The sequence below is a fragment of the Lissotriton helveticus genome, chromosome 4_1, assembly GCF_964261635.1.
Source record: "Lissotriton helveticus chromosome 4_1, aLisHel1.1, whole genome shotgun sequence".
Taxonomy (NCBI): Eukaryota; Metazoa; Chordata; class Amphibia; order Caudata; family Salamandridae; genus Lissotriton; species Lissotriton helveticus.
The window spans coordinates 126,323,781-126,351,731 of record NC_136063.1 but is presented as its reverse complement, the minus strand read 5'-3'; the positions used below and the strand labels follow the sequence as shown (position 1 = coordinate 126,351,731).

At 45.0% G+C, this 27,951-nt stretch overlaps 1 protein-coding gene across 1 annotated transcript in view; it reads left to right on the top strand.

Annotated features, from left to right (window-relative positions):
• The first annotated feature begins 232 nt into the window (after positions 1–232).
• LOC144827053 (ly6/PLAUR domain-containing protein 2-like) overlaps positions 233–27,951 on the top strand; it is a 65,041-nt gene continuing 37,322 nt past the window's right edge. Inside the window, exons 1-2 of the mRNA XM_078685508.1 lie at positions 233–321; positions 7,832–7,951. Of these exons, the coding sequence (XP_078541634.1) occupies positions 270–321; positions 7,832–7,951 (172 nt within the window). The 5' untranslated portion in view covers positions 233–269. The remainder of the gene's footprint in view (positions 322–7,831; positions 7,952–27,951) is intronic.

The following is a 27,951-nucleotide window of genomic DNA, read 5'->3' as shown; positions in this document are numbered from 1 at the left end:
CAATTACTTGTTCTCCCTGTCTAAAGCAAGCTTCTACCTTTTACCACGCCCAGCAATATAGCCAATTTATCAATGTCTGACATATGTTAGAACCTCTACCTGCCTCCTGGAAGGCACGCAGCATTGTTCACTGAAAGGCAATCTAAGAGCTAGAAAACTTGCCTCTCCCAGGTACCTTCACATGTTGGTACGTCAGCACACTGTCATACTATATAAAGGCATCACTCAAAGACTGGCTTCCATCTGGGCAACCTTGTAATACTGAAGAAATGAAGGTGCTCTGCGGAACTCTTTTGGTTGCAGCCATGCTTTTTGGACTAGGTAAGTTCTCCAACAAGATTGACATCTTGGTCTAGTATTAATAAGACAGCTCAGGTAACTAATATTGCTTCCACTGCCAAGGTCTTGAAAAACCATTGGTGGAACAATCAAACCCACTCATTCTTTCATCCTGCTGAGCTGGATAAAAAATTGTGACATTGTGTTTTGTGGAATCTGGGATTATGGGTACATGGAATAGACAAGTATGTAAAAAGCAGTGTTTTACTATCACAGCCTCTCAGGGCAGGATGACCTGTTTGATTTCTTTGCTTATTTTTGCAATGGTATATAGTTTGGACTACATCGCCAGTATTTTGAGGGCTTTACAGAGTTAAATAGGTATCAGTTTCATACTAACAGACATATAGTGGAAAGTAGAGTCAGCAGTTATAGTTATAGATAAAAAAGAAACATGATAAAACCAGGACAGTCAGGCATTTTTGCAGATTTTAGATGTTTAAATTGTGTTTGAGAGTTCAATAGTCTGAGTAAAGAAGACCTTTGTTTCACTGAGGGCAATGGGAAATGGGTTTAGCCAGTGCTTAATTTGATCCGGTGGCTTACAGTACTCATCACCAGCATTTATTTGTCAACACCAGCACTTATGGCAGTCTGGCAGTGGTGCCGCTACTCTAATTTGAGCAGTTATTAATTAGTTCAATCTACATCAAAATGACCAATGCCTGCTGCCCAACCATTTTTATAGCTATGGGGGCCTGGAATAGTATGAATTGTTATACTTGTAGGGGTGTGGTGGGTTAGTAGTTCTGTTGGTATTGTCACTGACAGCACTGCCAGCACTGCCCGGGGCAGTGGGTCGTACAAGCTGCAGTTGAGTCCTGACCAAGACCCTGAAACCTACTTTTTATTTTTTTACAAATGTGGGGCTGGATTTAGCTGTATATCATTTGGGATTGGGTTCCAGATCTCATGAGCACTCCCTATAAGCAAATGAGAGAGTGTTTGTTGTTTTCCTGAACAGGAGTATTTCCCAATGAAGGCATTCCATACTTAGAATAGATTGATAAGTTCCAGTAGGTTCGTTTTTTCTCACTAAGTACTTAGGTGTGTCTGATTGAAGAACTTTGTGTGCAATACAGCCTAGCCTGAAGTTGCTTCTTGCTTTAATGTGTAGCCACTGCAGGGTGACATACAGAAGGGTGGCATATTCCCACTGTTTTATTTCTGAGTCTTGTTAGGTTGAAGTGTAGTGGGCTGCTATCAGTGAAGCATTGTGTGTCTTGCATACCAGTTAAGACGGAGCTCTCATACTCCTTTAGAAATGAAGGGCCTGGAGCTATTCAGAAGTCTGAACTGACACTGAGCAGTTCGTGCTTGACAAAAAGTGGGTTTGCGTGTTGACTTTCTTATCCTGGCTAAAACACTGAGATGTTTTGAGGCAAATGAGCAGGAGTTGGAAGTTTAGGATATTTAGTGAGATGAGCCAAGATTAGATTGGGATGGATTTATGCAGAGGTCTGATAAAAAGAAATTCTCTTTTGAGGGGTTTCGGTTTGAGATGATGATCCATTATCCAGAATTGAATGTTTAGTAGAATTGTTTTGCAGCACAAATAGGAAGAGGAATATGCCTCTAGGGATTGTTTTTGAGCAGGAAGAGTGGAAGGATCTTCAGGCGCTAAAGCTCAGCATGAGTCGCACAACGTCCCTATTTCCACTCTTTAGCGGGACTCTGATGAATGTTGCAGTTTTTTTTAAACTCTGCTTAATTCTGAAAGTTCCCCCATCCCTTAAGGGTCAAGCATGTACAGGGTAATCAGTATGTGGGGTTATGGTATAAATCTTGAAGCATGCAGCTATATAAAAAATAAATGGTTCACTGACAATATATAGAATCAACAAATATCGTGGGGACATAAATATTGATGACAAAAATATTGTTTTCCTATAAGTATAATGTCAATAACAACTATATTGGAAAAAATATATTATATTCTAATATACAAAACTATAATTTTTCTAAGTATATTTAAACATACTAAACAAAAAATATGTTTTCTTTAAACAGTACTATAATGTAATCTAATATATATGAATTATTTTTAATGATATATTCATTTTAAACTTTTTTTGTAAACTCACATATATGTGTATTTAAACATATATAATTTTAAAGTATTAATAAAATATTTATTATAATTTATGTTACCATTTACAATTTTTTTGTAAACTTAAAAAAATGAACACATGTATATTTAAAAAATATATATATTATCAGCAATATATTATAAGCAATATAATGTCAAACAGCACAAAAATCATAATATAAATGTAAACAATATAAACAAAACAATAAAATTGTATGAATAATACATATACCATTCCCAATTTCTGCAAAAGTACGGAAATCGTTGGACTTGGAGATGTAAAATGTACTATTCCTACTCCCGTATGTGCAATAGTAGGTAAAGCGTAGAACTCAGGAGTGCTAAAATGTACTATTCTTGTTCCATTCTGTGCAACAGTAGGAAGAGTGTTGGATTGCGGAGGGGCATACTTTACTATTCCCACTCTACTGTGGTGCAACCGTAGGGAAAGTGTTGGACTCTAGAGAGGTACAAATTACTATTAACACTCCAGTCGGTGCAACAGTAGGTAGAGCATTGGATTTAAGAGAAATCCTATTCCCAATCCAGTCAATCAATCAACAACATTTGTAGAGCGCACTACATACCCGTGAGGGTCTCAAGGCACTGGGGGGGGGGCTACTGATGGAACAGCCAGGTCTTGAGTAGCCTCCTGAAGGTCAGAATGTCTTGAATCTGTCATAGGTTAAGTGGGAGGGTGTTCCAGGTCTTGGCGGTGAGGTGGGAGAAGGACCTCTCGCTGGTGGTTATCCGTCGGAAGTGCAGGATGGTGGCAAGTGAGAGGTCGGCGGAGTGGAGCTGGTGGTAGGGGGTGTAGAAGGAAAGACGTTTGTTGAGGTAGGCTGGGCCGGTCTTGTGGAGTGCCTTGTGTGCGTGGAGGAGGAGCTTGAAGGATATCCTCTTGTTGACGGGTAGCCAGTGCAGGTTTCTCAAGTGGGGTGGGTGATGTGGCTGTGACATGGTACATCGAGCATCAGTCGTGCCGAGGCGTTTTGGATGTGTTGCAGTCATTTGATGAGCTTGGTCAGGGCTCCTACGTAGAGTGCGATTCCGTATTCGAGTCTGCTACTGACGAGGGCCTGGGTGACTGTTCTTCTTGTTTCTGTCGGGATCCACCTGTTGATTTTGCAGAGCATGCGGAGGGAGTTGAAGCAGGAGGAGGAGATGGCGTTGACTTGCTTGGTCATGGAGAGCGTTGAGTCGAAGATGTTTCCTAGGTTGCGTGCGTTGTCGGAGGGTGTCGGAGCTGCCCCAGTGCCGTCGGCCACCAGGAGTCGTCCCAGGCTGAGGGGTTGGAGCCGAGGATGAGGACTTCCGTTTGTCCGTGTTCAGCTTCAGTCAGCTGGTCTTCATCCAGTCGGCGACGACCTTCATTCCTTTGTGGAAGTTGGCTTTGGCGGTGATTGGGTCCTTAGTGAGGGAGACGATCAGTTGAGTGTTGTCGGCGTAGGAGATTATGTTGAGGTCGTGCTGTCGGGCGACGTGTGCGAGCGGGGCAATGTAAATGTTGAACAGTTTCAGGCTGAAGGAGGAGCCCTGGGGTACGCCGCAGATGATCTCCGAGGCTTTGGATCGTAATGGGGGTAGGGGGACACTCTGGGTTCTCCCGGAGAGGAAGGAGGTGGTCCATTCCTGAGCTCTGTCATGGATCCCTACTGCATGGAGGCGTGTGCGTAGTGTGCGGTGGCAGATGGTGTCGAAGGCGGTGGAAAGGTCCAGGAGGAGGAGGGCTCCAGATTCAGCGTTGTCCAGCAGTTTTCTGATGTCATTGGTGGCAGCGATGACGGCAGTCTCGGTGCTGTGGTTGCTGCGGAATCCTGACTGGGAAGGGTCAAGGATTCTGTTTTCTTCGAGGTATCGGGTTAGTTGTCTGTTGATGATCTTCTCAATGACCTTTGCCGTGAACGGGAGCAGAGAGATGGGCCGGAGAGTCTTGAGGTCTTTAGGGTCAGGCTTTGGTTTTTTGAGTAGGGCATTGATCTCGGCATGTTTCCAGCTTTCTGGTCGCGGTCATGAGGGAGAGATTGATGACATTGCGCAGGTGTGGTGAGATGGAGCTGCTGGCTTTGTTGAAGATGTGGTGCGGAAATGGGTCTGATGGGGAGCCAGAGTCTGTTGTGCTCATGGTCTTGATGGAGTCATGGATGCTCACGCTGGTCCAGGCTAGCAGGGGGTCGTTGGTGTGCAGAGAGACTGTTGTGTTGCTGTCTGTTGGGGCTGTCTGGGTGTTTAAGATGTTGTGGATGTCAGCTATCTTGCCGTGGAAGAAAGTGGCGAGGGAGTAGCACCGGCTTGAGACAGCGGGTTGTCGTTGGTGTTGGAGCTGGGGTTGGAGAGATCCTTCATAATGTTAACAAGCTCCTTGTTATTGTGTACGTTGTTGTCGAGATGGTCCTTGAAGGAGGTCCTCTTGGCCGTACTGATGAGGTGGTGGTGGTTGCGGCTGGCGTATTTGTGGGCTGCGTGGCTGTCCGGGGTCTGTTCGCTGTGCCATTTCTTCTCTAACTTTTGGCAGGCTCGCTTGGAGGCTAGGAGTTCTGGGGTGCACCAACTGGCCTTCTTGTTTGTATCTCTGTGGGGGGGTTTCTTCAGCGGGGCTCCGGTGTTTGCGCAGCCGTCGATCCAGCATCGGTGGTTGCGGGCAGCGTCGTCGTTGTTGGAGGGTTCAGTGGGTGGGCTGAGAGCGAGGTTTGCATGAAGTTGGTCTTCAGTGATTTTGCTCGAAAAACTGCTGGGGATCTGTTGGGTGCGGTGGTGTATGGTGGGATTCTGGAAGGAGAAGTAGATGCAGCGGTGTTTGGGTCTTTCTTGGCGGGTTGTTCGTTGTCTCTGATGCTGGTGTAGCAGCATTTTCAGAAGGTGAAGGGACCATGTGTGTGTTTCAGGGTGGCCATTGAAGCAGATGTGGGTCCTTCCGAGGTTGAGAGCGTGGAGTGTGGTGGTCATTGTGGCGGGTGCACGGACCATGGGTTCTGACGCTAGGCGTGATCCAGGCGTGGGGGATGTGGGAGGGAGGAGCAGCTGGGAGGTGGGAGGCAGGGGCAGTGAATAGCAGAGAGGGGGGCGGGGCTGCAGGGGATGCAGCGGCAGGAACGGGGCAGCGAGGGGGAGACAGAGGAGAAAAATCGGCACAAATGCAAAAATCAAACAGAGAAGAACAGGCAAAACAATGGCAGTGAGGGGGAGACAGATGGCAAAAACGGGCACAAGATACAGAAAGAAAAATAGTGTCACAAACAATGGCAGTGATGGGGAGACAGAGGCAAAACGGGCACAAGATACAAACCTAGGGCCTACCACTGGCCACTAGGGATGAAGCGCAGGTGGTAGCCTGCAGTTGGAGGAGGGCCTCAACTTTCAGCAGCATCAGGGCACACAGGCGGAGTTGTGTGGTGGAGGATCGACCAACCAGCAGGTCACTACACTTGTGGGGATAGTGTTGGATTGAGGAGGGGAACATTTCGTTATTCTTAATCCAGTTGGTGCGACAGTAGGGAAAACAATGGACTCAGGTGGGATAACAATTTACTATTCCCACTCCAGTCACTGCAATAGTAGGGAAAGCTAATTTAATATAATTTAATTATAATTAAAACAATACCCATCCTTTGCCGCTACAAACACAACAATCCACCCTTCATATATAATTTAAAGAATGTATTAATGACACAAGTTACATAATTAATGACCAATTAAAAAAATGATTGATAATTGAAATTCATTATTCATTATTAGAATAATTTTCCTTTTCCCATTTACCTCCAAAAAACCACAACCCAAAAATATTAATAACAAATTAAGTTAATTATGCAATTTACTTAATTATTTATCAATTAAATAACTAATAATAATAAATTAATTATTAAATATTGATAACTGGATTTCTCCCCATCCTGTACCCCTATTAAACCCCACAGCCAAAACGTAATGCAATTGAAAAATGATTACAAAAAACTATAATTAATTATCAATTAAATACTGTATAATAATTAAGAATTAATTATTAATTATAATGTAACTACTTTTCACCCTATACTCCGACAAACCCCACAACCTTCACCTAAAACGTAACACAATTACTAAAGGTAATTACACAATTAATATAATTAATTATCAATTAAATAATTCATGTCAATTAATTATTAATTATAAATAAATTACTTCCCAGCCTGTACCCCTATAAAACCCACAACCTGATACAGCACTAAAAATACAAATAAACTAATAAGTTACATTTAAAAACAACAAAAAATGTACACTCTTTATTAAAAAACTAATCATAATTATAAAATGTATAACATATACAAACAAAGTATATACTAAAATACATCAAAATTATTTAAAAAACTATATTATTAACAACAATATTTTTGTCAACGACATTAACCACATAGGTATAGTGAATATATAAAAATAGATATTTTTGACATGGATATTTCTCACATTAAAATCAATATTATTTTCGATTATATTTTTACACACAAACATTTAATCTCAATATTTCTGCTCCTCAATATTTTATTTCCGATATTTTCTCAGAATACCAAAATAAATAGGAGTGTCCTGCACCCAGTGCAAGATACCCAATAGGCTTTGACGACCTTAACCACAGTCCAGAAAGCATTAGGTCCCATCTCCTTAACTACATACAAACCTAACTCATTATCAAACAGAATGACTAAAAGCAAGAACTTTAACCCATTAGTTAATGTCTGACCAATTACATGTCAAAAGGACAAACTTGTTCTCGAACTCTGGCAGGAGTGTTAAACTCTCCCATCTCTCACCGCCTCCGCCAATGGACACATACTTAAAGATATGAGGGCCTGTGATAGAAACATGGTGAGGGGAATGGGATAACAAAGACACTGCTCTCCCATGGATATGGGTAGCGCAGCTTTAGAGCTGCTATGCCTGAATTCACTCCACAGGCTTTTCTTCTGCCATCAATTAATCTCTAATGGAGATAGCCTTTGATATCTATTGTCTGTTAAAAGCAGAAGTGAATTGAACCTTAGAAAGTCACTGCTTTCTCTCCAGGCCTAGCTCCCTCTGCTTGGCACTCCCAAAACAAACTCACCCTTTTGAGTGTTCACCGGAGGCTACCAGGAGAGGCTTATTCTAACATATTAAGAGGTGTGGCGCAGAGGCCAGGGTGCCTGACTCCGGACTACAGGGATCACGGTTCAATCACCCGCGGCAGGTTAGCTCAGCACCATGTGACTCTGGGCAATAGCTCGCTTGGGCTTCCCGAAGGCCCCCACCGCCGTGATTCCACTTCGGAGGTAGCCGTGCGCTTTACAAATACTTGTATTTCATTTCATATGTCCAGTCATGATAAAGGAGATAAATTGACATCCATACAGATGTCTCATACTGTGTCTGTCTCTTTCCTTTATGCAGCATATTCAGCTTTGCAGTGCTTTACATGTGGTGGCTCGGCGTCCCCAATGAATTGTCTAAAAAAGACCAAATGCAATAAAGATGAGACCTACTGCAAAACTGAAATGACTTTTTCAGAAGGTAAGGACAATTCGAAATGTATGTGCTTCTCATGATTGTAGACATGCATCAATAAATGTGAATTCATTGGAATGTTTTTGGGTAGCAGAAATGACATCATGAATACTTTGATCCCTATAATTATATCAAAGGTTTGACTCTTTATGCTGCATATTGACCCTCATTAGCATCAAGTGTGCTGCTGAGGTAAGGCAGAAGGATAATGCAACAGAAAATATACTGTTGTTTTAGAGCCCTGTTCACTTCCTCTTGCTGCTGTTTTTACTTTTGTTGGCCCCTGAGACAAAGGATAGGAAAGGCAGTGCCCATTACCTCTGGCAATGTTAGAAGTTTTCCTAACCCTAGATCTTAAGTCTAAACAATGAACTCCCAGTGGGGGACTGACACAGCATTATCTCATCTCAAAAGTCCTTTGGATAAAATACATTGAAAAAAAGTGGATAGGTCAGGGGTGGGGTATGTATAAGAGTTACATGAGCCCTTAGCTTAAACTGGGAAATTTAAGTGTGAAAAGTCAGATTTTACATCAAGACTTGTTTAGCTGTTGGACTTCTAGTGTTGCAGGGTTGCAGGGCTTCTGCAAAATCACAGAACTATACTTGGGATTATGGGACCTTAGTAGGCAGGGACTGAGTTATCCTACCACCTTAGTACCTGTGAGCCTGGGACCGACTAGCTTAAGTGTCTAACATGCTCTCCTACTCACTCACAGTGATTAGACACTCCACAACACAACCCTCCTGACTCTCTCAGGACTCTTGGTTACAAGACACACCCTTTCGCTCAATCTTTTGTACTTATCCACAATTAGATCTGACATAGACAGGTGAAAAGTTTAAAATATTTATTTCAACTAACGTGCTCTAGTATGCTGTATATGTATCACAGCCAGTTGAAAAATGCCTAAAACAAATACAGTAAGCAGTTAGTGATATACAGCAGACTAGCCTAACCTCCCTCCCCTTGTATAGAAGCAAGATGATTATATATCTGAGTGTTAGCAACAGACCCTGTACCTCAGTCTTATAGATGGAAGATCTACATTACAAGTGCTGTCACACTCCCTGGAAAGATCCCTCTCGAAGTGTGTGCCACCTATCTGTGTGTTCCAATATGACCAAAGTACATGTTCCCAAACAACAGCTGCTTCTGCAACAGCTGCTTCTGCAAGTTTTGTCTGGGTGCTAGGGTATGACCAGAACAGAATAACAAGGGGCTTTGTTGTTTGACCCGATCTACAATGTTCAGACTAAATCCCAGGAAAGAACAGAGTGCAAAAGCCACTGTAAGTTCTATGTGAAAGTAGCAGCATGACACAAGCAAAATAGGTTGTTGTAGTAATGTGTTTAAAAGCAGGAGACAGTGTACAATGTGCTCATGCTAACATAGGGATAACGACAATGCCCATATGGGCCATATTTTTTGATTTTTTTTTAAAGATTTATAAAGCGCTCAAATAGCCATGGGTGTCTCTTCGCTACGGACAGCGGGCTTACACCAAATAGCGGAATGATTTATTGATTAAACAACCAGGTTTTTGTCATTTTCCTGAAAGTTAATAGAGACTGACAGGATCTGATCTCTAATGGAAGAGAGTTCCAGAGTTTTGCAGTGGCGACAATAAAACTGTTGTCGCCCCATGAGGCAGTTTAGTGCGTGGAACCTTAAGCAGGAGTGCAGTGGATGAGCGAAGTGCCCGGTTCAGAATATAAGTTGCTAGCTCCCTGATGAGAAACTGAGGTCCAGAATTACGGGAGGCCTTGAAGGCAATACACAAGGCCTTGAACTTTATACGGTTTTTCACAGGGAGCCTATGTTACTTCTTAATTACATGGGAAATGGGCTTGTATTTGGGGGTTCCTGATAGCATTCTGGCTGCTGCGTTCTGGACTGATTGTAATTTATGAATGACCTTATTTTGGGCATTCACAAGAAGCCCATTACAGTAGTCAATGGAAGACATGACTAATGTACTGACCAGAGTTTTCCCAGCATTCAAAGGGAGAAATGGTAGAAACTTTTTTATCATTTGCAATTTATGGAATGAAGCAGAGACCACCGATGTGGCATGAGGAACAAAGGTCAGTCTGTGATCATATATGACACCCAGATTCCTACCCTTGGTGCCTGGAATCGGGAGGTGGGGGCAATGAGGAGGGCCACCAAGAGTGGGACCATATGGGGGATATCTTGCGAAATGTCATACCATCTGTTTTGTCAGAGTTCAGCTTAAGGCAATTGATGGCCATTCTACTGCTGATGGCCAGCATGCCCTTTTGAAAGTTGGCTGCTACCCTTTCACCATCATTGTGTATAGTCAGCACCAATTGCGTATCAAATTCAAATTCAAATTCAAAATGCTTTATTCGGTATATAAAATATAACCATATAGCAGACAAAATAAATGTATACATTACAGTACATTTGAAAGAATATAATCACCATATTGTACAAGGGCATGAGGTTAGTCCACATAGTGAAAAAAGATTTAAACATTTTACAAGTGTGCAAATTCTGCATTATAATCAATCTTACCATGTTAAGAATAGATGTTTTACGTCAATTTCGTAAGCACACTAATATAAAACTCATCTAAGTATACAATCTAAATTTGGAAAGTGCAAGTTTTAAAGTGACCTGTGCTAATGGTATTAGTACAAATTTCATCTAGAATGTGCAATTCTAATGTGGAAAAATGCAATATTAAAGTGGCCTGTGCCTGTAACAGTATAAAAATACATTTCTCTTGCTAAAATGTTACAGAGGTCAGATAATTCATGATCACATAATAATTGATTTCCTTCTAAAAACACATTTTAAAATATAGGTAGCTACATTAAAACATATATCTGTACTAGTCAATTCAAACATTAACCGCAGAGCATCTTTAGTTGTTCTTTTGTTATATTTTAAAAATATGGGCTTTAAGTACAATTTCCTTAAAAAAATATAACATTTACAAAAAAAGCATAAAATGGCAACAACTCTGTTTAGATATCCCATCACATGGCAAGGTAAGATGCTATTCCGTCCGGTATTAGGGAAAGACACTAGGTGGTGCACAGTGCCTAATCTCAACCGTGTCAAAGCAAAACGGTGGGAGCTTCTTGTGACAACTGTCAAATATTGCTGGAATCCTTTTTTGGCATTATGTTCTTGATAAAATGCATATGTGCGTTGATTTGCGTATTCAACAGCCCTGACCTTCTCTGCATGTTCTAAAAAGGATTTCTTCAGCTCCTTTTTTGAGAAGGGAACGCCCAGTTCCATATTTAAAAAAGGGTCAAGATCAAAAACTGACTTGTACCAGAACCGATGTGCCTGAGCCAAGGGATACGCATACAGTGTTCCAATTTTAGGCAATCTTTAATTACACCTTGGGTAAACTCTGTTTCAGGTTTGGACCATATGGACCGCCATAGGGACAGTGGGCGTAGGGCAGCTAGATCCCTGATATAATGTAAGCCCACTTCCTTGTGGATGATCTCGATGGAGGCAGATGCAGGGGTACATAGTAAGCGGTTTAGGAAAAGATTTTCCTGATGTTGAATCAACCTGCAACTATTGGTGTTATGTCCCCACACACCTGCCCCATACAGTGCAGATGACAAGCACCTCATTATATAAATATGGATCATCTCTTTTATTCTGCGGTTCCCCAATTTGGCGGCAAATCTGAAAACACTGTTGGTGTTCCTAATCATTTTTAACTAGACACTCTCTTGTTCACTGGTCCATCCCCCATCACCTGAAAAAGTGATCCCGAGGTAACAACATTTCTTGACAGGTTCTAACCTAACATTTTCTAAAAAGAAGACCTTGTTTTGTTTGGTTTTCTTCCAACATGTCATTGTGAAAGTTTTATCCTTATTAATTATCAATTTCCGTTTAGCTATAAACGTATGAAAATTGTCAATAAGGCGTTGCAGGCCATTTTGTGTACGTGATAAAAGGACCGCATCATCTGCGTAAAGCAGAATTGGGATAGGCTTACCATCAATTAAAGGTGCATCCACAGCGGACGCTCTAAGTTTTGCATCTATCTCATTAATAAACAAAGAAAATAAAAGAGGTGCTAAAATGCATCCTTGCCTTATGCCTCTGTTAACTTTAAAATACGGGGTACAATTGCGTATCATCGGCATACGATGCAAGGCCCATAACGTGTTCCTTGATAACTCTAGCTAAGTTCGACACATATATGTTAATAAGTGTTGGACTTAGGGATGAATCTTGCGGAACACCACACGCGAGGGCCAGTTAGGCAGAATGAAAAGTGCCAAAGTTTACCGACTGTGTGCGGTTGGTGAGAAAAGATGTCAGCAAGGCTCTTGCTTTACGTTGAACGCCAATTTTAGTGGCACGGTCGATCAAGATGGTAAGATCGACCGTGTCAAAAGCTGCTGAGAGGTCCAGCAAGGATCTCAACTTCCACCTGGAGAACAACAACGACCGCAACACCAGCACCCTGCTCGACAACCTCGCCAACCTGGGACTCAAGCAACTGGTGTCCACCCCCACCCACCTCGCCGGACACACACTCGACGCAGTCTTCTCATCCAGCACAGACATCGACTTCAGCCACGCCACTGAGCTTCAATGGACGGACCACAGCTGCGTCCACTTCACCTTCAAGAGAACGACGACCCACCACCACCAGCAACAGGCCGCCCGCAGAAGCTGGAACAAGATCACAGCACACCAGCTCGCCACCTCCCTGAGCCAGCACCCTCCTGCCAGCTCAGCGAACCCCAGCCAGGCCGCCGACAACCTCACGAAGTGGATCAGCAACTGCGCGGACGAACTCGCCCCACTGAGGACCCCGCCTAGCAGACCCGGCAGCAAGAAGGCCCCATGGTTCACCGACGAACTCAAGAGCTCCAAGAAGAACTGCCGAGCCCTCGAGAAAGTCTGGAGAAGGGAACCGACACCGGACAACAGGACCTCCCTCAAACTTGCCACCCGGAAACACCACCAGCTGATCCGCGCCGCCAAGAGAACAGCATTCAAGGACCGGTTGGACAACAACGCACACAATTGCAAGGAACTCTTCAACATCGTGAAAGAGCTTTCCAACCCCAGCGCAGGAAACAACGACATCACCCCATCGCAAGACCTCTGCAACTCCCTCGCGTCATACTTCCACAACAAGATCGCGGACATATACAACAGCTTCAACAACCAACCAACGCACACCATGACCGAACAACCACCCCCCACCACCACCCTCCACGCCTGGACCCCGATCAGCACCGAAGACACCATCCGCACGATGAACTCCATCCACTCCGGATCACCGACCGACCCCTGCCCTCACCACGTCTTCAACAAGGCCGACGCTGTCATCGCACCCCACCTGCGAGACATCATCAACACATCCTTCGACACCACCATCTTCCCGGAGAGCTGGAAACACGCCGAACTCAGCGCTCTACTCAAGAAACCAACAGCGGACCCCACCGACCTCAAGAATTACCGCCCCATCTCGCTCCTCCCGTTTCCAGCCAAAGTCATCGAGAAGACCGTCAACAAGCAGATGGCCGCCTTCCTCGAGACAAACGGAGCCCTCGACCCCTCACAGTCCGGCTTCCGAGCCAACCACAGCACCGAGACCGCCCTCATCGCCGCCACCGATGACATCCGAGCCCTGATGGACAATGGAGAAACAGCGGCCCTCATCCTCCTAGACCTCTCCGCGGCATTCGACACGGTCTGCCACCGCACCCTAGTACGGCGCCTCAGCAACATCGGAATCCAGGACAAGGCGCTGGAATGGATCATCTCCTTCCTCGACGGAAGAACACAGAGAGTCCGCCTACCACCGTACAAGTCAGAGGCCTCCGAAGTCATCTGCGGCGTCCCCCAAGGATCATCTCTGAGCCCCACCCTCTTCAACGTCTACATGAGCCCCCTCGCGGCCATCGTACGCAAACACAACCTCAGCATAATCTCCTACGCCGACGACACCCAGCTGATCCTCTCCCTGACCAACGACCCCGCCGCCGCCAGAGCCAACCTGCACGAAGGGATGAAAGAGGTAGCCGAGTGGATGACGACCAGCCGCCTGAAACTGAACTCGGACAAGACGGAGGTCCTCATCCTGGGCTCCTCACCCTCCGCCTGGGACGACTCCTGGTGGCCTCCCGCCCTGGGCACCGCACCCAAACCGACAGACCATGCACGAAACCTGGGCTTCATCCTGGACTCCTCCCTCTCCATGACCAGGCAAGTCAACAACGTCTCCTCGGCGTGCTTCAACATCCTACGCATGCTACGGAAGATCTTCTGGTGGATCCCCACCGAGACCAGGAAGACCGTCACCCAGGCCCTCGTCACCAGCCGACTGGACTACGGCAACGCCCTCTACGCCGGTACCACCGCCAAGCTCCAGAAGAGACTCCAGCGGATCCAGAACGCCTCAGCCAGACTCATCCTCGACATCCCACGAACAAGCCACATCTCCGGACCTCTGAGAGACCTTCACTGGCTCCCCGTCAACAAAAGAATCACCTTCCGCCTCCTCACCCACGCACACAAAGCCCTACACGACCAAGGCCCGAGCTACCTCAACAGCCGAGTCAACTTCTACGCTCCGAAACGCCACCTCCGATCAGCCAACCACGCCCTCGCCGCCGTCCCCCGCATCAGAAAAGCGACTACAGGAGGAAGGTCCTTCTCCTACCTGGCCGCCAAGACCTGGAACTCCCTCCCGACCGACCTGCGCCTGACCCAAGACCACCTCTCCTTCAGGAAGAAGCTGAAGACCTGGCTGTTCGAGCAGTAGCGGCACCCCCCCCCCCCCCAGCGCCTTGAGACCCTACGGGTATGTAGCGCGCTCTATAAGTGCCACTGATTGATTGATTGAATGTTAGAACTGCCATCCCTCCCCTGGTCCAGAATGATTCTGATATCTTTTGACGCCTTAATAAGCGCGGTCTCTGTTCCATGGCCTCTACGGAAGCCAAATTGAGTGTCATCTAACAGATGATGGTCTTCAATATATTTGGAGAGTTGAGTATTCATCACCTTTTCAAAGATTTTGGCCAGAAAAGGCAGGCTGGCAAATACCCAGTAGTTTTTGGTATCGGTCGAGTCCAGGTTTTCTTTTTTTAATAGTGGATTCAGGATAGTTTTCTTCCATGTTGTGGGGTATATACCTGAAGCAAACATAGCATTACAAATACTAGATAAAACAGGTGAGACCTGTTCAGCGACTGGTATTAGTACAGCCAGCGGACAAGGATCGTTAGCTGAGCCTGATTTAATAGAGGAGATTAGCTTGACAATCTGGTCAGGTGTTGTGTTTTCAAATTGTGATAAGGAATGTTCAGTGGTGCCATTTATCAAAAACTGGTCGACAGTGTTAGACTGGGATGCAAATTTAGAGTAGATGTCCTTTACTTTTTCAAAAAAGTAGTTTGCTAGAGAGTCGCACAGTGACTGTGAAGGGGCTGAGACACCGGATGATGTTTGACCTGATAATTTAGCGACTACTTGAAAAATCTGCTTATTAGAATTACTTATGGCACTATTTTCTGGACCTTTGCTATATCACAGTACCCCATATGGATTGTCACCTACTATAATGCTCTGTGGAAAATGTTTTCCAGCTGTATCCTCCTTTGCTCACCTCTTAAAATAAGGTCTTCCACTGTGGAGCTAAGACAAGGGCTTCTGAGAAAGATGCACCTAAACACACATTATTAGACTACAAGCAGAATAAATATCCACATTTGTAAAGCGCACAATCACCCGTTAGGGTCTCTAGGCGCTGGGGGCCGTCGGGAAGATTAAGCAAGCTATTGCCCAGAGTCACATGGTGCTGGGCTAATCTGCCGCCGGTGCCGGGGATCGAACCGTGATCCCCAGATTCCGGAGTCAGTCGCCCTGGCCGCGGCGCCACACCTCTTCCTCAATGTTGTGTCTTGTTCACTCTGTGTGTCTGGTTCAGTCTGTTATTAGATTAGAGGAAGCACAGTGGAAGAAGAGATCCAGACTAAATTATTATGATTCAATTGGAGACCAAAGTTGACTGCACTGATTCATTTTGGTATATTGTAACTTTGCACAATATGTGTTAATTGTGTTTTTATTGTATCTTCAAAAGTCAGAGTCGGTACCTTGTATGTAAATAAGAGGGCTGGAATCCAAATATGAGCTCAGTTTTGACATATTTAGATTCCTTAATATTATTTTATAACTTGTTATATGTCTGAGTCAGTATTCAATAAGATTATTGCTTTGAGATACATGGCTGGGAGATATTTGCTGCACCAGTAGGCAGAGCAAAGACCCCATACCATCTCGGAAGGTAGTCTCTGGTAAGAAAGGCAGTAGTAGGTACCTGAGATAGATACTAAGCAGGGAATGGATGACATCATGCCACTTGCTTGGGTGACTGCCTCACCAACCTTAGGAAACTTCACCCTACTTTTAAGTCCTGGTAGAGGGTCAGAAAGCTGAAAATGAGCCTGAACCCCAGTTTGAAGTCTGGAGACTCCTAGCTATATTCTTTATTTATTTATTTTATTTTATTGAATTTGTATTGCGCTCAGCTACCCGTAGAGGGTTTCCCGGCGCCAGGGACAGCCTAAAGAAGAAAGATAGGTAATTGCTGAAACAGGAGAAGCAGAGAACATTTGACCAACTAAAACAGAAAAGTTTTTAGTCTTCTGCGAAAGGCCAGAAGATTGGTCTCCGTTTTAAGCGTCAGCGGAAGAGCATTCCACATCTTCGGCCCCAAATGGGCAAAAGAGCGGCCTCCCATTTTTGTCAAGCGAATTCTAGGAATTACAAAATTGGCTTGATTTGATGACCTAAGGGAACGATTTGGCTGGTATGGCCGGACAAGATTGTGCAAGTATGTGGGAGCAGAACCCTGACGGATTTTGAACATAAGGCACAAAGTTTTAAAAGCTACACGGTCAGCAATTTTTAACCAATGAAGGTCACATAGGGCTTGTGTTGCAGACATTCTGCGTGGGACATTGCACAGAAGGCGGGCAGCTGAGTTCTGCACAACCTGGAGTATATTCATTGTAGCTCTATCAGCTCCCAGATAGAGCACATTGCCGTAGTCGATACGGGACATTACAAGAGCCTGGACAACAGTTCGACGAGTAGACTCAGGCAGCATCCATAGGATCTTCTGCAACCAGCGTAGAGTGTTAAAGCAGATTGCAGCGACCTTAGTTGCCTGTTGACGCATCGAGAGTTTCTCGTCGATTAGAAAGCCGAGGTTACGAACAACTGGCACGGGGGTAGGCAGTGGACCCATGTCACTAGGCCAGTGTCTCGAACCCCACAGATCTTTATGTTTGGCAAGTACGATAACCTCGGTCTTTTCACCATTGAGTTTTAGCAGGTTGACCTGCATCCAGGCTGCAACCCGAGAAAGGCCGATTTTAAGGGCAGAGGTGTCCTGAGACCTACTGTCAGACAGGGAGAACACGATCTGCGTATCATCTGCATAGGAGTAAATAGACAGACCGGCGTCCTCTACTATCGTGGCAAGGGGTCTGATGTAAATATTGAACAATAAAGGGCTCAATATAGACCCCTGCGGAACGCCATAAGCAGATGAGCAGATCGCCGATTCAGCTTTGGTTGAAAATACCTGAAAGGTGCGCTCATTAAGAAATGAAGCCACCCAGGCAAGCGCAGATCCTGCAACACCAAGGGAGCGGAGGGACTCTAGGAGAATGGAATGCGACACAGTATCAAAAGCCGCGCTTAAATCCAATAGTATAAGCGCAAAGGTCTCACCACTATCAATACCGTGTCGGAGTCGCTCAGTCACCCCCAGGAGTGCGGATTCGGTGGAGTAATTGGCGCGAAAGCCTGATTGGGATGGATGGAGATATCCCGTATTTTCAACAAATTCGTTTAGCTGAAAGTTGACATGGCGTTCTAGTATCTTAGAACAAGCTGGCAGCAGGGATATAGGCCTAAAATTGGCCAGGTTAGTAATGTCCATACCAGATTTCTTCTGTAGGGGAACGACCATGGCGTGTTTCCATTCCTGTTCCACCCGAGATTCACTAAGAGAGATGTTGAGTAACCTCATTAGGAATCTACGTGGTTCAAGGTCAAGTTGTTTCAATATCCTCATAGGGACAGGGTCCCGAGGAGATCCTGACTTAATGCTTTTTAGGCACGACAGGAAGGAAACATCATCAAATAATTTCCAGTTGTGCAGAAACTCAGTAGGAGGGACAGAGACATTACAGCAAGAGTCAAATAGGAAGGGATCAGTAGGGGGCGGAAGGGAAGCTAAGGATTGGTGAATGTCCTGAACCTTCGAAATAAAAAAGTCCGCAATAGCATTACAATGTTTACCATTCAGAGCCGGCAACACAGGAACAGTGTCAGCACCTGTGAGTTTATTAACAGTAGCAAAAAGAGTCCGAGGACAATTTTGCACTGAAGTAATAGTAGAGGTAATGTAAACTGCCTTGGCCCGTTTACAGTTGGCATGATAGGCTTTTAGCTCATCCTTGTAAATCAGTTTAGAGGAAATGGAATAGAATCTCCTCCACTTCCTCTCCAAGGCTTTACATTTAGCACGTTGGATTTTTAACTCATCCGAGTACCAAGGTGCTGGGGGACGCAAAGATCGGAATTTACTGCCCGAACAGGGGGCATGCACAGATACTGCATCTGTTAGCCACCTAATAATAGGGGCATTCAAATTCTGCTCAGTATTATTGAGAGACGGAATAGTCTTCGTCAGATGCAGATTAAAAGTTGCTATATCGATTTTGTCCCATCGATAAGAGGGTTTTGTTTCCTCTACATAAACATTGGTTATGTAAAGACCGGGCGGTAACACAAAGTGTACGGCATAATGATCGGACCACACCAGCGGACGTGCCAGATGAGAGCACTCAAATGGAAGTATTACAAAGTGTAAGATTAAAAACCTCTAAATCAGAAAGAAGAGATTTTGTAAGGGGATTGTTAACATCATCTAAATGAATATTTAAATCACCAAGTATGGTGAAGTTATTTGATTTCAGGAGTATTGCTGATAGACAATCAACAAGTAAGGGAATCCAAGAAGCAGCATTCCCCGGGGGCCGATAGATTAACAGACCCGAAAGTGTCAAACGGGGATTAATCGTGAGTTTAAACAATGCAGCTTCACTACCTGGGAGATGTAGTGCCTCCAGTTTGCATTGGTAGGTGGATTTAAAGATGATAGCAATTCCACCCCCTTTACCTGAGGGTCTATCCTGATGAAGCATAACATAATTAGTCAATATTCTTGACTTTGTGGATCGTCTCCAGGACTGGTCACACCAGCTCCATGATTTCCTATTACACCCAATTGAGGGTAGGATTGCCAGAAGCTGTGGAAGATGACGGGAAATCCTTAAGCATATTCTTGGGGTCAAAAAAACACTTGGAGTGGGCCGCGGTCAAGTTGGCGACCGGGTAGGATGCGCCTTGATCGTCTCCCCGCTCCCATCAGCCCGCTGAGCAGTCTTGCTACCGGGGTCAGAGCAGTGCGAGGTCCCACAAGCTGGGGGTGTGTCGGGGGAGCCTACCGAGCACCAGACTGAGCAGAACGAATAGGCGACGTGACTACCACCAATCCTGAAAGCAACAAGACGAAGAGACAAAATGGCGGCACCTGATGCAGGGGATAAGAGCTGGACACCCTGATCCAAATTGAAGTTTTGGGTCTAGTGGAGGCACAAATCGACGAAGGATGCACAATACCAGAGGTACGCTGCAATGGGACACTTGGGCTCCACTGGCTGAGGGCACTGAGAGCCCTGGGTGGAAGCGGAAGCCCGGAGGGAGCACCAGCTTTTTCAGAGGTCATGAATAGACAAGAATGCTTGACAATGGTAGGAGGAGACTTAAATATAGTAATGGATGCAGTCAAGGGATAGATTAGGGAGCCGATGCATGCAAGCTGGAGAATTGTCACAAGAGTGGGTCAGGTAATTCCAGATCATGGGGTTGGTAGATTGCTGGTCGGAAAAGCACCCCAAAACCTCACAATTCTATTCCCATGCCCAGGTCACATATGCCTAACTGGACTATATGATAGGCATAACGGAATTCAATAAGCTGGTAGAGAACGCTGATATCATACCGGTCGTGCTGTCCAATCATGATGCTGTAATGATCTCCTTGCTGCGACCACCGCCGCGGAAGTCACCAGGGTGCTGGAGGTTAAGGGAAAGCATGCTACACAATGACACAGTGAAAAAACAGATTGCCAAGCTTACTAGAGACTACCTAGATGGGAACGATACCTCGTACAGCTCTGTGGCTATGTTGTAGGAGGAGCTGAAAGTGGTGGTGAGGTGTGAGTTCATCGCCATTGCAGGAGCAGAAAATAGGGAATGAACAGATAAGAGGGATCAACTAGGTGCACACATTTTAGAACTAGAAAAGTTTCACAGGTGGACGGGAGCACCAAGAGTATCGAAAGAACGGAAGGCAGCGAGGGTCCAATTGGCATGGCTGGATCTAGATAGAGCAGAATATGTGGCATTAAGACTAAAGTACTCCTACTATATTGGGGGCACAAGAGAGGGCAAATGCTATCAAACAAACTCTGGGCCAGGAGCCAACAGTCCAACATCCAGTTTATCAAGAATAGCAAGGGGGAAGAATTAGTAGGAGATGAACATATAGCTCAAGCACTCAGGGACTTCTACGCTGATCTATATAAAGAGAAAGCTGGGTTGGAGCAGGTTATGATCTCATATCTGGAAGGGACGCATACATCTAAGATATCTAAAGATCAGGCATATTTGCTGGACTCCCCCATAACACTGATTGGGGCAATTTCACAACTTAAACCCATCAAATCACAGGGGCCGGATGGCTTCTCAATAAGACGTTATTTAATCCTTTTGCCACATCTTAGCTACAGTGCTGATGCAACTGTTTAACTCATTCAACAGACCGGAATCAATCCCTCCTGTAATATTGTCAGCATCCATAGTGGTAATGCCCAAACACGGGAAACACAAAACAATATGTGGCTCATACCGCCCAGTACCCCTTCTTACGGTGAATTTTAAATTGTTCACGAGCATACTGGCAACGATACTAGGTCCACTGATGCCCTGTATATTAGAACCGGATCAAGCTGGATTTGTCCAAACTCAACAAAGCGGAGATAACACCAAGATGATCCTATATCTAATAGATAAAGCCCACCTCACGCTTATGGATGCTCTCCTATTAACGATTGACGCCAAGATGGCGCTCCGCCAGGTCGCCTGGGCATACCTAGAACTAACTTTATTCCACTTTGAAATAGGAAACCGTTTCAGATCTTGGGTGGCAGGCAGTTATAATACTCCTACGGCCACAATTAGGGTCAACGGGGTGTCTTCGCGTCCCTTTGCTATCCAACGGGCACCAGGCAGGGATGCCTATTGTCACCCCTCCTGTTTGCCTTATACATTGAACCACTAGCTAAAAAACTGAGAGACAACCCAGAAATCGAAGGTATTCTATTGGGGGGGAGAGAATCATGTGATTAGCCTCTATGCCGATGACATATTAGCTTCCCTCCACTCACCGGGGAGATAGGTCCCGACTTTTCTGCAGGAACTGAACTCTTTTGGGTGGGTCTCTGGATTTAAGGTCAATGTGGGAAAATCTCAGATCCCCCCTTTCACTGGGACATTGCCGGGCTCAGGAAACGGCGGAACACTGCACCTCGGAGATCCAAGTAGCAGAATCGTTACCATATTTTGGGCTCCGACTAGCACCAACGGCAGCACAAACGACCAAGCTTAATAATATGAATCTTTCATGGTGATCAGGAAGGATCTGAATAGTTGGAGACACCATAATTTCTCCTTATTGGGCCGCATAGCAGCAGTCAAGATGACAATCCTAACCAAAGCACTATATTTATTTCAAACACTGCTGGTCCCACTACCTAAGGGAAGTCTTGCTAAACTACAGACAGATATTCTCCATTTTGTCTGGGCAAGAGCGCGCCCCTTAATGTGCAGACAATTGGGATACATGAAGCCTGGAGGGGGGAGGTTTGGGGATTCCAAATCTGTAAGACTATTACAGGACCGCCTAACTGACATATCTAGTGGAGTAGGGAAAAGTTGGTTATTCCAAGATATAGCACTAGCAGGTCTTGCCATATGGAAGGTTCCCTTTATAAAGAAAGTGTATAGGCTGCGGAGCCTCTGAAGGTCACCTGTAACAAAGTCAGTGATGGAAGCATAGCATGGTACAGGGTAGCTACTAAAGCAAAACTCACGACATTCCCTGCTCAGATAACACCACTTTTAGATAACAGAGAGTTCACACCAGGGCTCGATAGTAAAGTGTTTGCAAAGTGGCACAAGACACTTTGCAAAGCGGCGGGACACTTACTCGATCTGGAAGGGATTATACCATTCAAACAAATATGACAAGACTATAAACTTCCCGAAACAGAACGTTTCAGCTACATGCAGATAAGGCACTGGTTACTTCACCTCGATGTTCAGCCACAAGTTAGTTGGAAATTAACGAGATATGAGAAATGGCTGACTACCAAAAAGGATGCCAAGAAATCAGTCTCCGAATTATATGACATGCTACATCAAAAGGCCCCCACACAACCCACTGCTAGCCAGAAACGATGGGCAAAGAAACTGGAATGGGACTTGTCGAGAAAGGAATGAGGCAACATATACTATAGGACCAAACATACGGCAAGGAACACAGCTGGTTAGGAAATGGCTATTAAGATAGCCACATATTGGTACCTAACCCCAGTATGCCTCAATAAAGGGAACCCAGACCGAAGGCGCAACTGTTGGCATGGGTGTGGGGGGGCTGGGCACCTTATTACATTTGCTGGCCTAAGATACTAGGAGAGATAGACTTAAGGTTTGAGACACAGATCCCACGACTCCTGGCACATATAGTACTGGGAATGCCTAATTCCTTAATGTTCCCATTGAAATCTTGCAAGGGGAAACAGATGAGATTGGCCTTTGGGGCAGTGCTCCAAAATATTCTGATATACTGGGGAACACAAATATATGCCTACATTCCTTGGTTTGCTCCACAGATTATGGTATATTATGGGGATGGAGCGCATACACGTCTCCCTCACAAATTCCAAAGAAACATTCAAAGATGTGTGGAAACCATTTGTTGGGCTGCTGTCAGCAGAATTCCTCGAAATCACATGTCCGAAATATCTCTGCCTCGTTTGGATAACAAACATAGGAGAATCCACTGAGACTCATTGAACCCTGATTAGGAAGAAACCATGGAAAGTAAATACACAATAAATGCAGAAAGAAAAGTACCAGTGGGGGTAGGATGGGTGATGGTAGGGAATTGTTGGAAGTCTGGTTTTGTTGTACTTTTTTTCCTAGATTTTTGCTTGTTTCATATAAGCCATGTACAATGCAAATGCTATATAACGCAGATTACAGACACCTATGAAAACAGATCCAATTGGAATTGAGCAATGCCGTAGAATGGTGTATACTACATATTGTGAAAATTGTCATAAGCTGAAATTTATTACTAAATAAAAAACAAAGTTAAACCTAAAAAACACTTTGATTGTATTCTTATTGGCTGAGCCCACCACCAGGGTAAACAATTATTAGAAATGGTTCAGTGAGGATCAGGATATCCTACTTAGAAAGGACAACTTGTGCACTGTAATTTGAGCCATGCCTCAGGTGCCTAAGAGCTGATCACACTATATTCTCAGGGGAGCCTGTCAGTGGCGTAACAAAACTTGAGGGGGCCCCCCTGCGAAGTACATAGAGCCCCCCCCCTGCAGCCTGGCCCACCACCTACCACTTAGCACCACAGCCCAAAAATCTGATCTATTTTGATTTGATGAAATGCTTCTATATTTCTTGATCAAACTTCTAATACGAAAGTGGGAAACACTCTTAACATATAAAATACCCCATTTGTAACATTGCCAAGAGTAGATTATTTAACTGCAACAGCAATCAGAGCAATGCCAAGGAGTGATCCTATTGTCTCAGGAATTGCCTATTGCTATTTCTAAAGAACAAAGAATGACCATGAAGGGTCTAAGTTAGAATTTAAATTGATGGACAAAACTTGAAACTTTGAAAGTCTAACCTAAACCTGCAATTTCACAGACTCGACTGACAATATACATGAGTACTCAAGCTATAAAACAGTATCTTGCCAACTCCAAGAGAAATAAATGCAAATTATTGGCATGCCACACACTTGTGACTGTCAAGCGTTGTGCATGATAATAACGTCAACTGAGGAAGCATTTATAATTTCTACCATCATGTCTTTATGAGTAAGCAGGACAAAAACAGGCAAGCAAGAGGCTGAGGATAAAAATTGCTTGGATGTTTCAGAACATTGACGCTAGTGTCTCTCAGTTTTAAGTTATTATTTCTATTGTAAGCAATGCTAATTACACGATTTAAGGCCTACATATAAGGGCAATCAACACCATAAATAACACAGATTGTAGAAAAAAAAACATATTAGCAAGTTCCTAATTACAGAATCTATACAAACTGTAGTTGGTAAAGCAAAGGAAAAAGTGCAAATACTTTCAAAGTGCATATTAAAGCAATCACAGTACAGAAATATACAAAAAATCAAGCATGTTTTATTAAACAGTCCCCCTTTCTTCTTGCATCAAGGTGACCCAGGATCTTCCCTTGTCTGTATCTCCCAGTGTTTTCCCATGTTGGTGTCTCTCAGTGTTCATGTATCCCAGTGTCTTCCTTTGTCGGTGTTTTCTAGTGTTGGTGTCTCCCAGGGTCTTCCTTTCTTCGTCTCTCCCAGTGTCCGTGACTCCCAGTGTTTTACTGTGTTTGTGTCTCTTAGTATTTGTGTTTCCCAGTGTCTGTTTGTTTTTACCAGTGTCTGTCTCTCAGTGTTTGTGTCTCTCAGGGTCTTCCCTTATCTGTATCTCCCAGTGTTTTCCCATGTTTGTGTCTCTGTGTTCATGTATCCCAGTGTCTTCCTTTGTCTGTGTTTTCTAGTATTTGTGTCTCCCAGGGTCTTCCTTTTTCTATGTCTCTCGGTGACCGTGACTCCCAGTGTTTTCCCGTGTTTGCGTCTCTTAGTATTTGTGTTTCCCAGTGTCTGTGTCTCTCAGTGTTTGTGTCTCCCAGGGTCTTCCCTTGTCTGTATCTCCCAGTCTTCGGTTCTCCCAGTGTCTCTACGTGTCTCCCAGTGTCTGTGTCTTCCAGTGGTTGTGTCTCCCTGGGTCTTCCCTTATCTATGTCTCTCAGTATGTGTGTCTATCAGTGTCTTCCCTGGCATGTGTCTCTCAGTGTCTTCCCTTGTCTGTGTTTCCCAGCATTTTCCTGTGTTTGTGTCTATCCAGGAATCCTAGAGCAGGTGTCTCGCAGTATCTATTTGTGACTCCCAGGGTCTCCCCTTCTCTGTATCTCCCAGTCTTCGGTTCTTCCAGTATCTCAACGTGTCTCCCAGTGTCTGTGTCTTCCAGTGGTTGTGTCTCCCTGGGTCTTCCCTTATCTATGTCTCTCAGTATGTGTGTCTATCAGTGTCTTCACTGGCCTGTGTCTCTCAGTGTCTTCCCTTGTCTGTGTTTCCCAGCATTTTCCGATGTTTGTGTCTATCCAGGAATTCTAGCGCAGGTGTCTCCTATTGTCTTACTCTATCTGTGTCTCTCAGTGTTCATTTCTCCTAGTAACTTCCTTTGTCTATGTCTCTCAGTGTTTGTGTCTCCCAGTGTCTTCCTCTGTCTGTATCTCCCAGTCTCCCAGTGTCTGTGTCTTCCAGTCACAGTGTTTGTGTCTCCCAGTGTCTGTGTCTTCCAGTGTTTGTGTCTCCCAGGGTCTTCCTTTCTCTGTGTCTCCTGGTGTCTTCCAGTGTTTGTGTCTCCCAGTGTCTTCTCTTATCTGTGTCTCTCAGTGTTCATGTCTCCCAGTGTCTTCCCTTGTCTTTGTCTCTGTGTTCGTGCCTCTCAGGGTCTTCCTTTGTCTGTGTCTCCCAGTGTTTTCCCATGTGTGTGTCTATCAATGAATCCCTGGGCAGGTGTCTCCCAGTGTCTGTTTTTGTCTCTCAGGGTCTTCCCTTCTCTGTCTCTCCCAGTATTTGAGTCACTCAGTGTGTTCTCATGTCTGTGTCCATCTATGAATCCTAGTGCAGGTGTCTCTCAGTGTTCGTGTCTCCCAGTGTATGGGTCTTCCAGTGATTGTGTTGCCCTAGGTCTTCCCCTGTCTGTGTCTCCCAGTGTTTTCCCATGTTTGTGTCTATCCATGAATCCTAGTGCAGGTGTCTCACACTGTCTGTTTTTGTCTCCCAGGGTCTTACTTTCTCTGTGTCTCCGAGTGTCTGTTTGTGTCTCCCAGTGGCTGTGCATTCCAGTGTCTGTGTCTACCTCTATGTATTCCAGTGGTTGTCTCTCCCTAGGTCTTCCCTTGTCCGTGTCTCCCAGTATTTCCCTGTGTTTGTGTCTATCCAGGAATCCTAGTGCAGGTGTCTCAAACCGTCTATTTGTGTCTCCCAGGGTCTTACTTTCTCTGTGTCTCCGAGTGTCTGTTTGTGTCTCCCAGTGGCTGTGTATTCCAGTGTCTGTGTCTACCTCTATGTATTCCAGTGGTTGTCTCTCCCTAGGTCTTCCCTTGTCCGTGTCTCCCAGTATTTCCCTGTGTTTGTGTCTATCCAGGAATCCTAGTGCAGGTGTCTCAAAGCGTCTATTTGTGTCTCCCAGGGTCTCCCCTTCTCTGTGTCTCCCAGTGTCTGTTTGTGTGTTCGAGACTCTTCCCTTATCCGTGACTCTCAATGTTTGTGTCTCCCGGGGCCTTCCCTTGTCTGTGTCTATCCATGAATCCTAGGTTACGTGTTTCCGAGTGTCTGTTAGTGTCTTTCAGGGTCTTCCATTTTCTGTCGCCCAGTGTTTGTGTCTCCCAGTGTTTTTTCATGTTAGTGTCTATCCATGAATCCTAGTATAGGTGTCTGACAGTATTTTCCCCCAAAAAGAATTTACAAATATTCCCCGGAGTTCAGGGGCATATCTTTCATTGGGCACAGCAGATGCAGTGACACCGGGGCCCAAAGTTCTGAAAGACCCACTGAACTCAGATTATTGCTGTATTTCACAATTAAACAGTGGACTGGGGACCTATTTCTTCACTGTACCAGGTCCATGACACACTGACTACGGCAGTAATTGAGTGCATGGTGAAACTGTTCTGCAGTCTGCAGATCTGCATAAATGCACATCTCTGTGACTGTGCAGTGTGATGTGTCATATATCTTTGAGATGCTCATAGGCATGGCCTGATTGTCTACAGCGAAGGGTGGGAGTCATGACCTCTAGGGGATATGGGTACTTCTCTTGACAGTTACAGGAAGGTATTTGCTCCCCTCTCCTCTCTCACTATTGCCTGATTTTCGACAGGGGTATTCTGAAAAGATGCGTGACGCTGCAGCTAATCCAATCCAATCAGCAAAAAGCGCGTGGAGTTTTTTGTTTGCTGTCAGACACCTGGGCATACCTCTCCCTACATGCAAAGTGTTGTATTGCACTGATTGAGGGTGTCTCAGATGGAGCAGGGCCGCTTGGCAGTCATAACAGTAATGGGGCCCGGGTAGCAGAAGCCACTTCCCTGCTTTTATTGTGTATTTTCAGATGACAGGAACGGCCAAGGTGCAGTCTTTTGGTTTTTCTGGGCCTGGGAGTTCCCCAGACCTTTAGCCAGTCCCACGCTTCCTCTGCCATAATAAAAAAAAGTTTTCCCCTATGCACGCACTCGGAATTTGGCAGGGAATAGCATGGCATACTGCAGATCTTTCCCCCTAAGAGCTTTTTTGACTTCCAAGAATGACTGCCTTTTTTTTGGACCTTTATTATACAGCCCGGAAAAAAGGAGATAGTGTTGTTGTCCCAACTTACTGGAGGTGACACAGGTGTGGCCTGCAAAATTACATCACAGTCCCTGAAGTTAAAAATGCAAGCGATAATGGGTCTTGGTGGGGCTCCTGGTTTCAGCTGGGACCTCAAGACTAGGTAC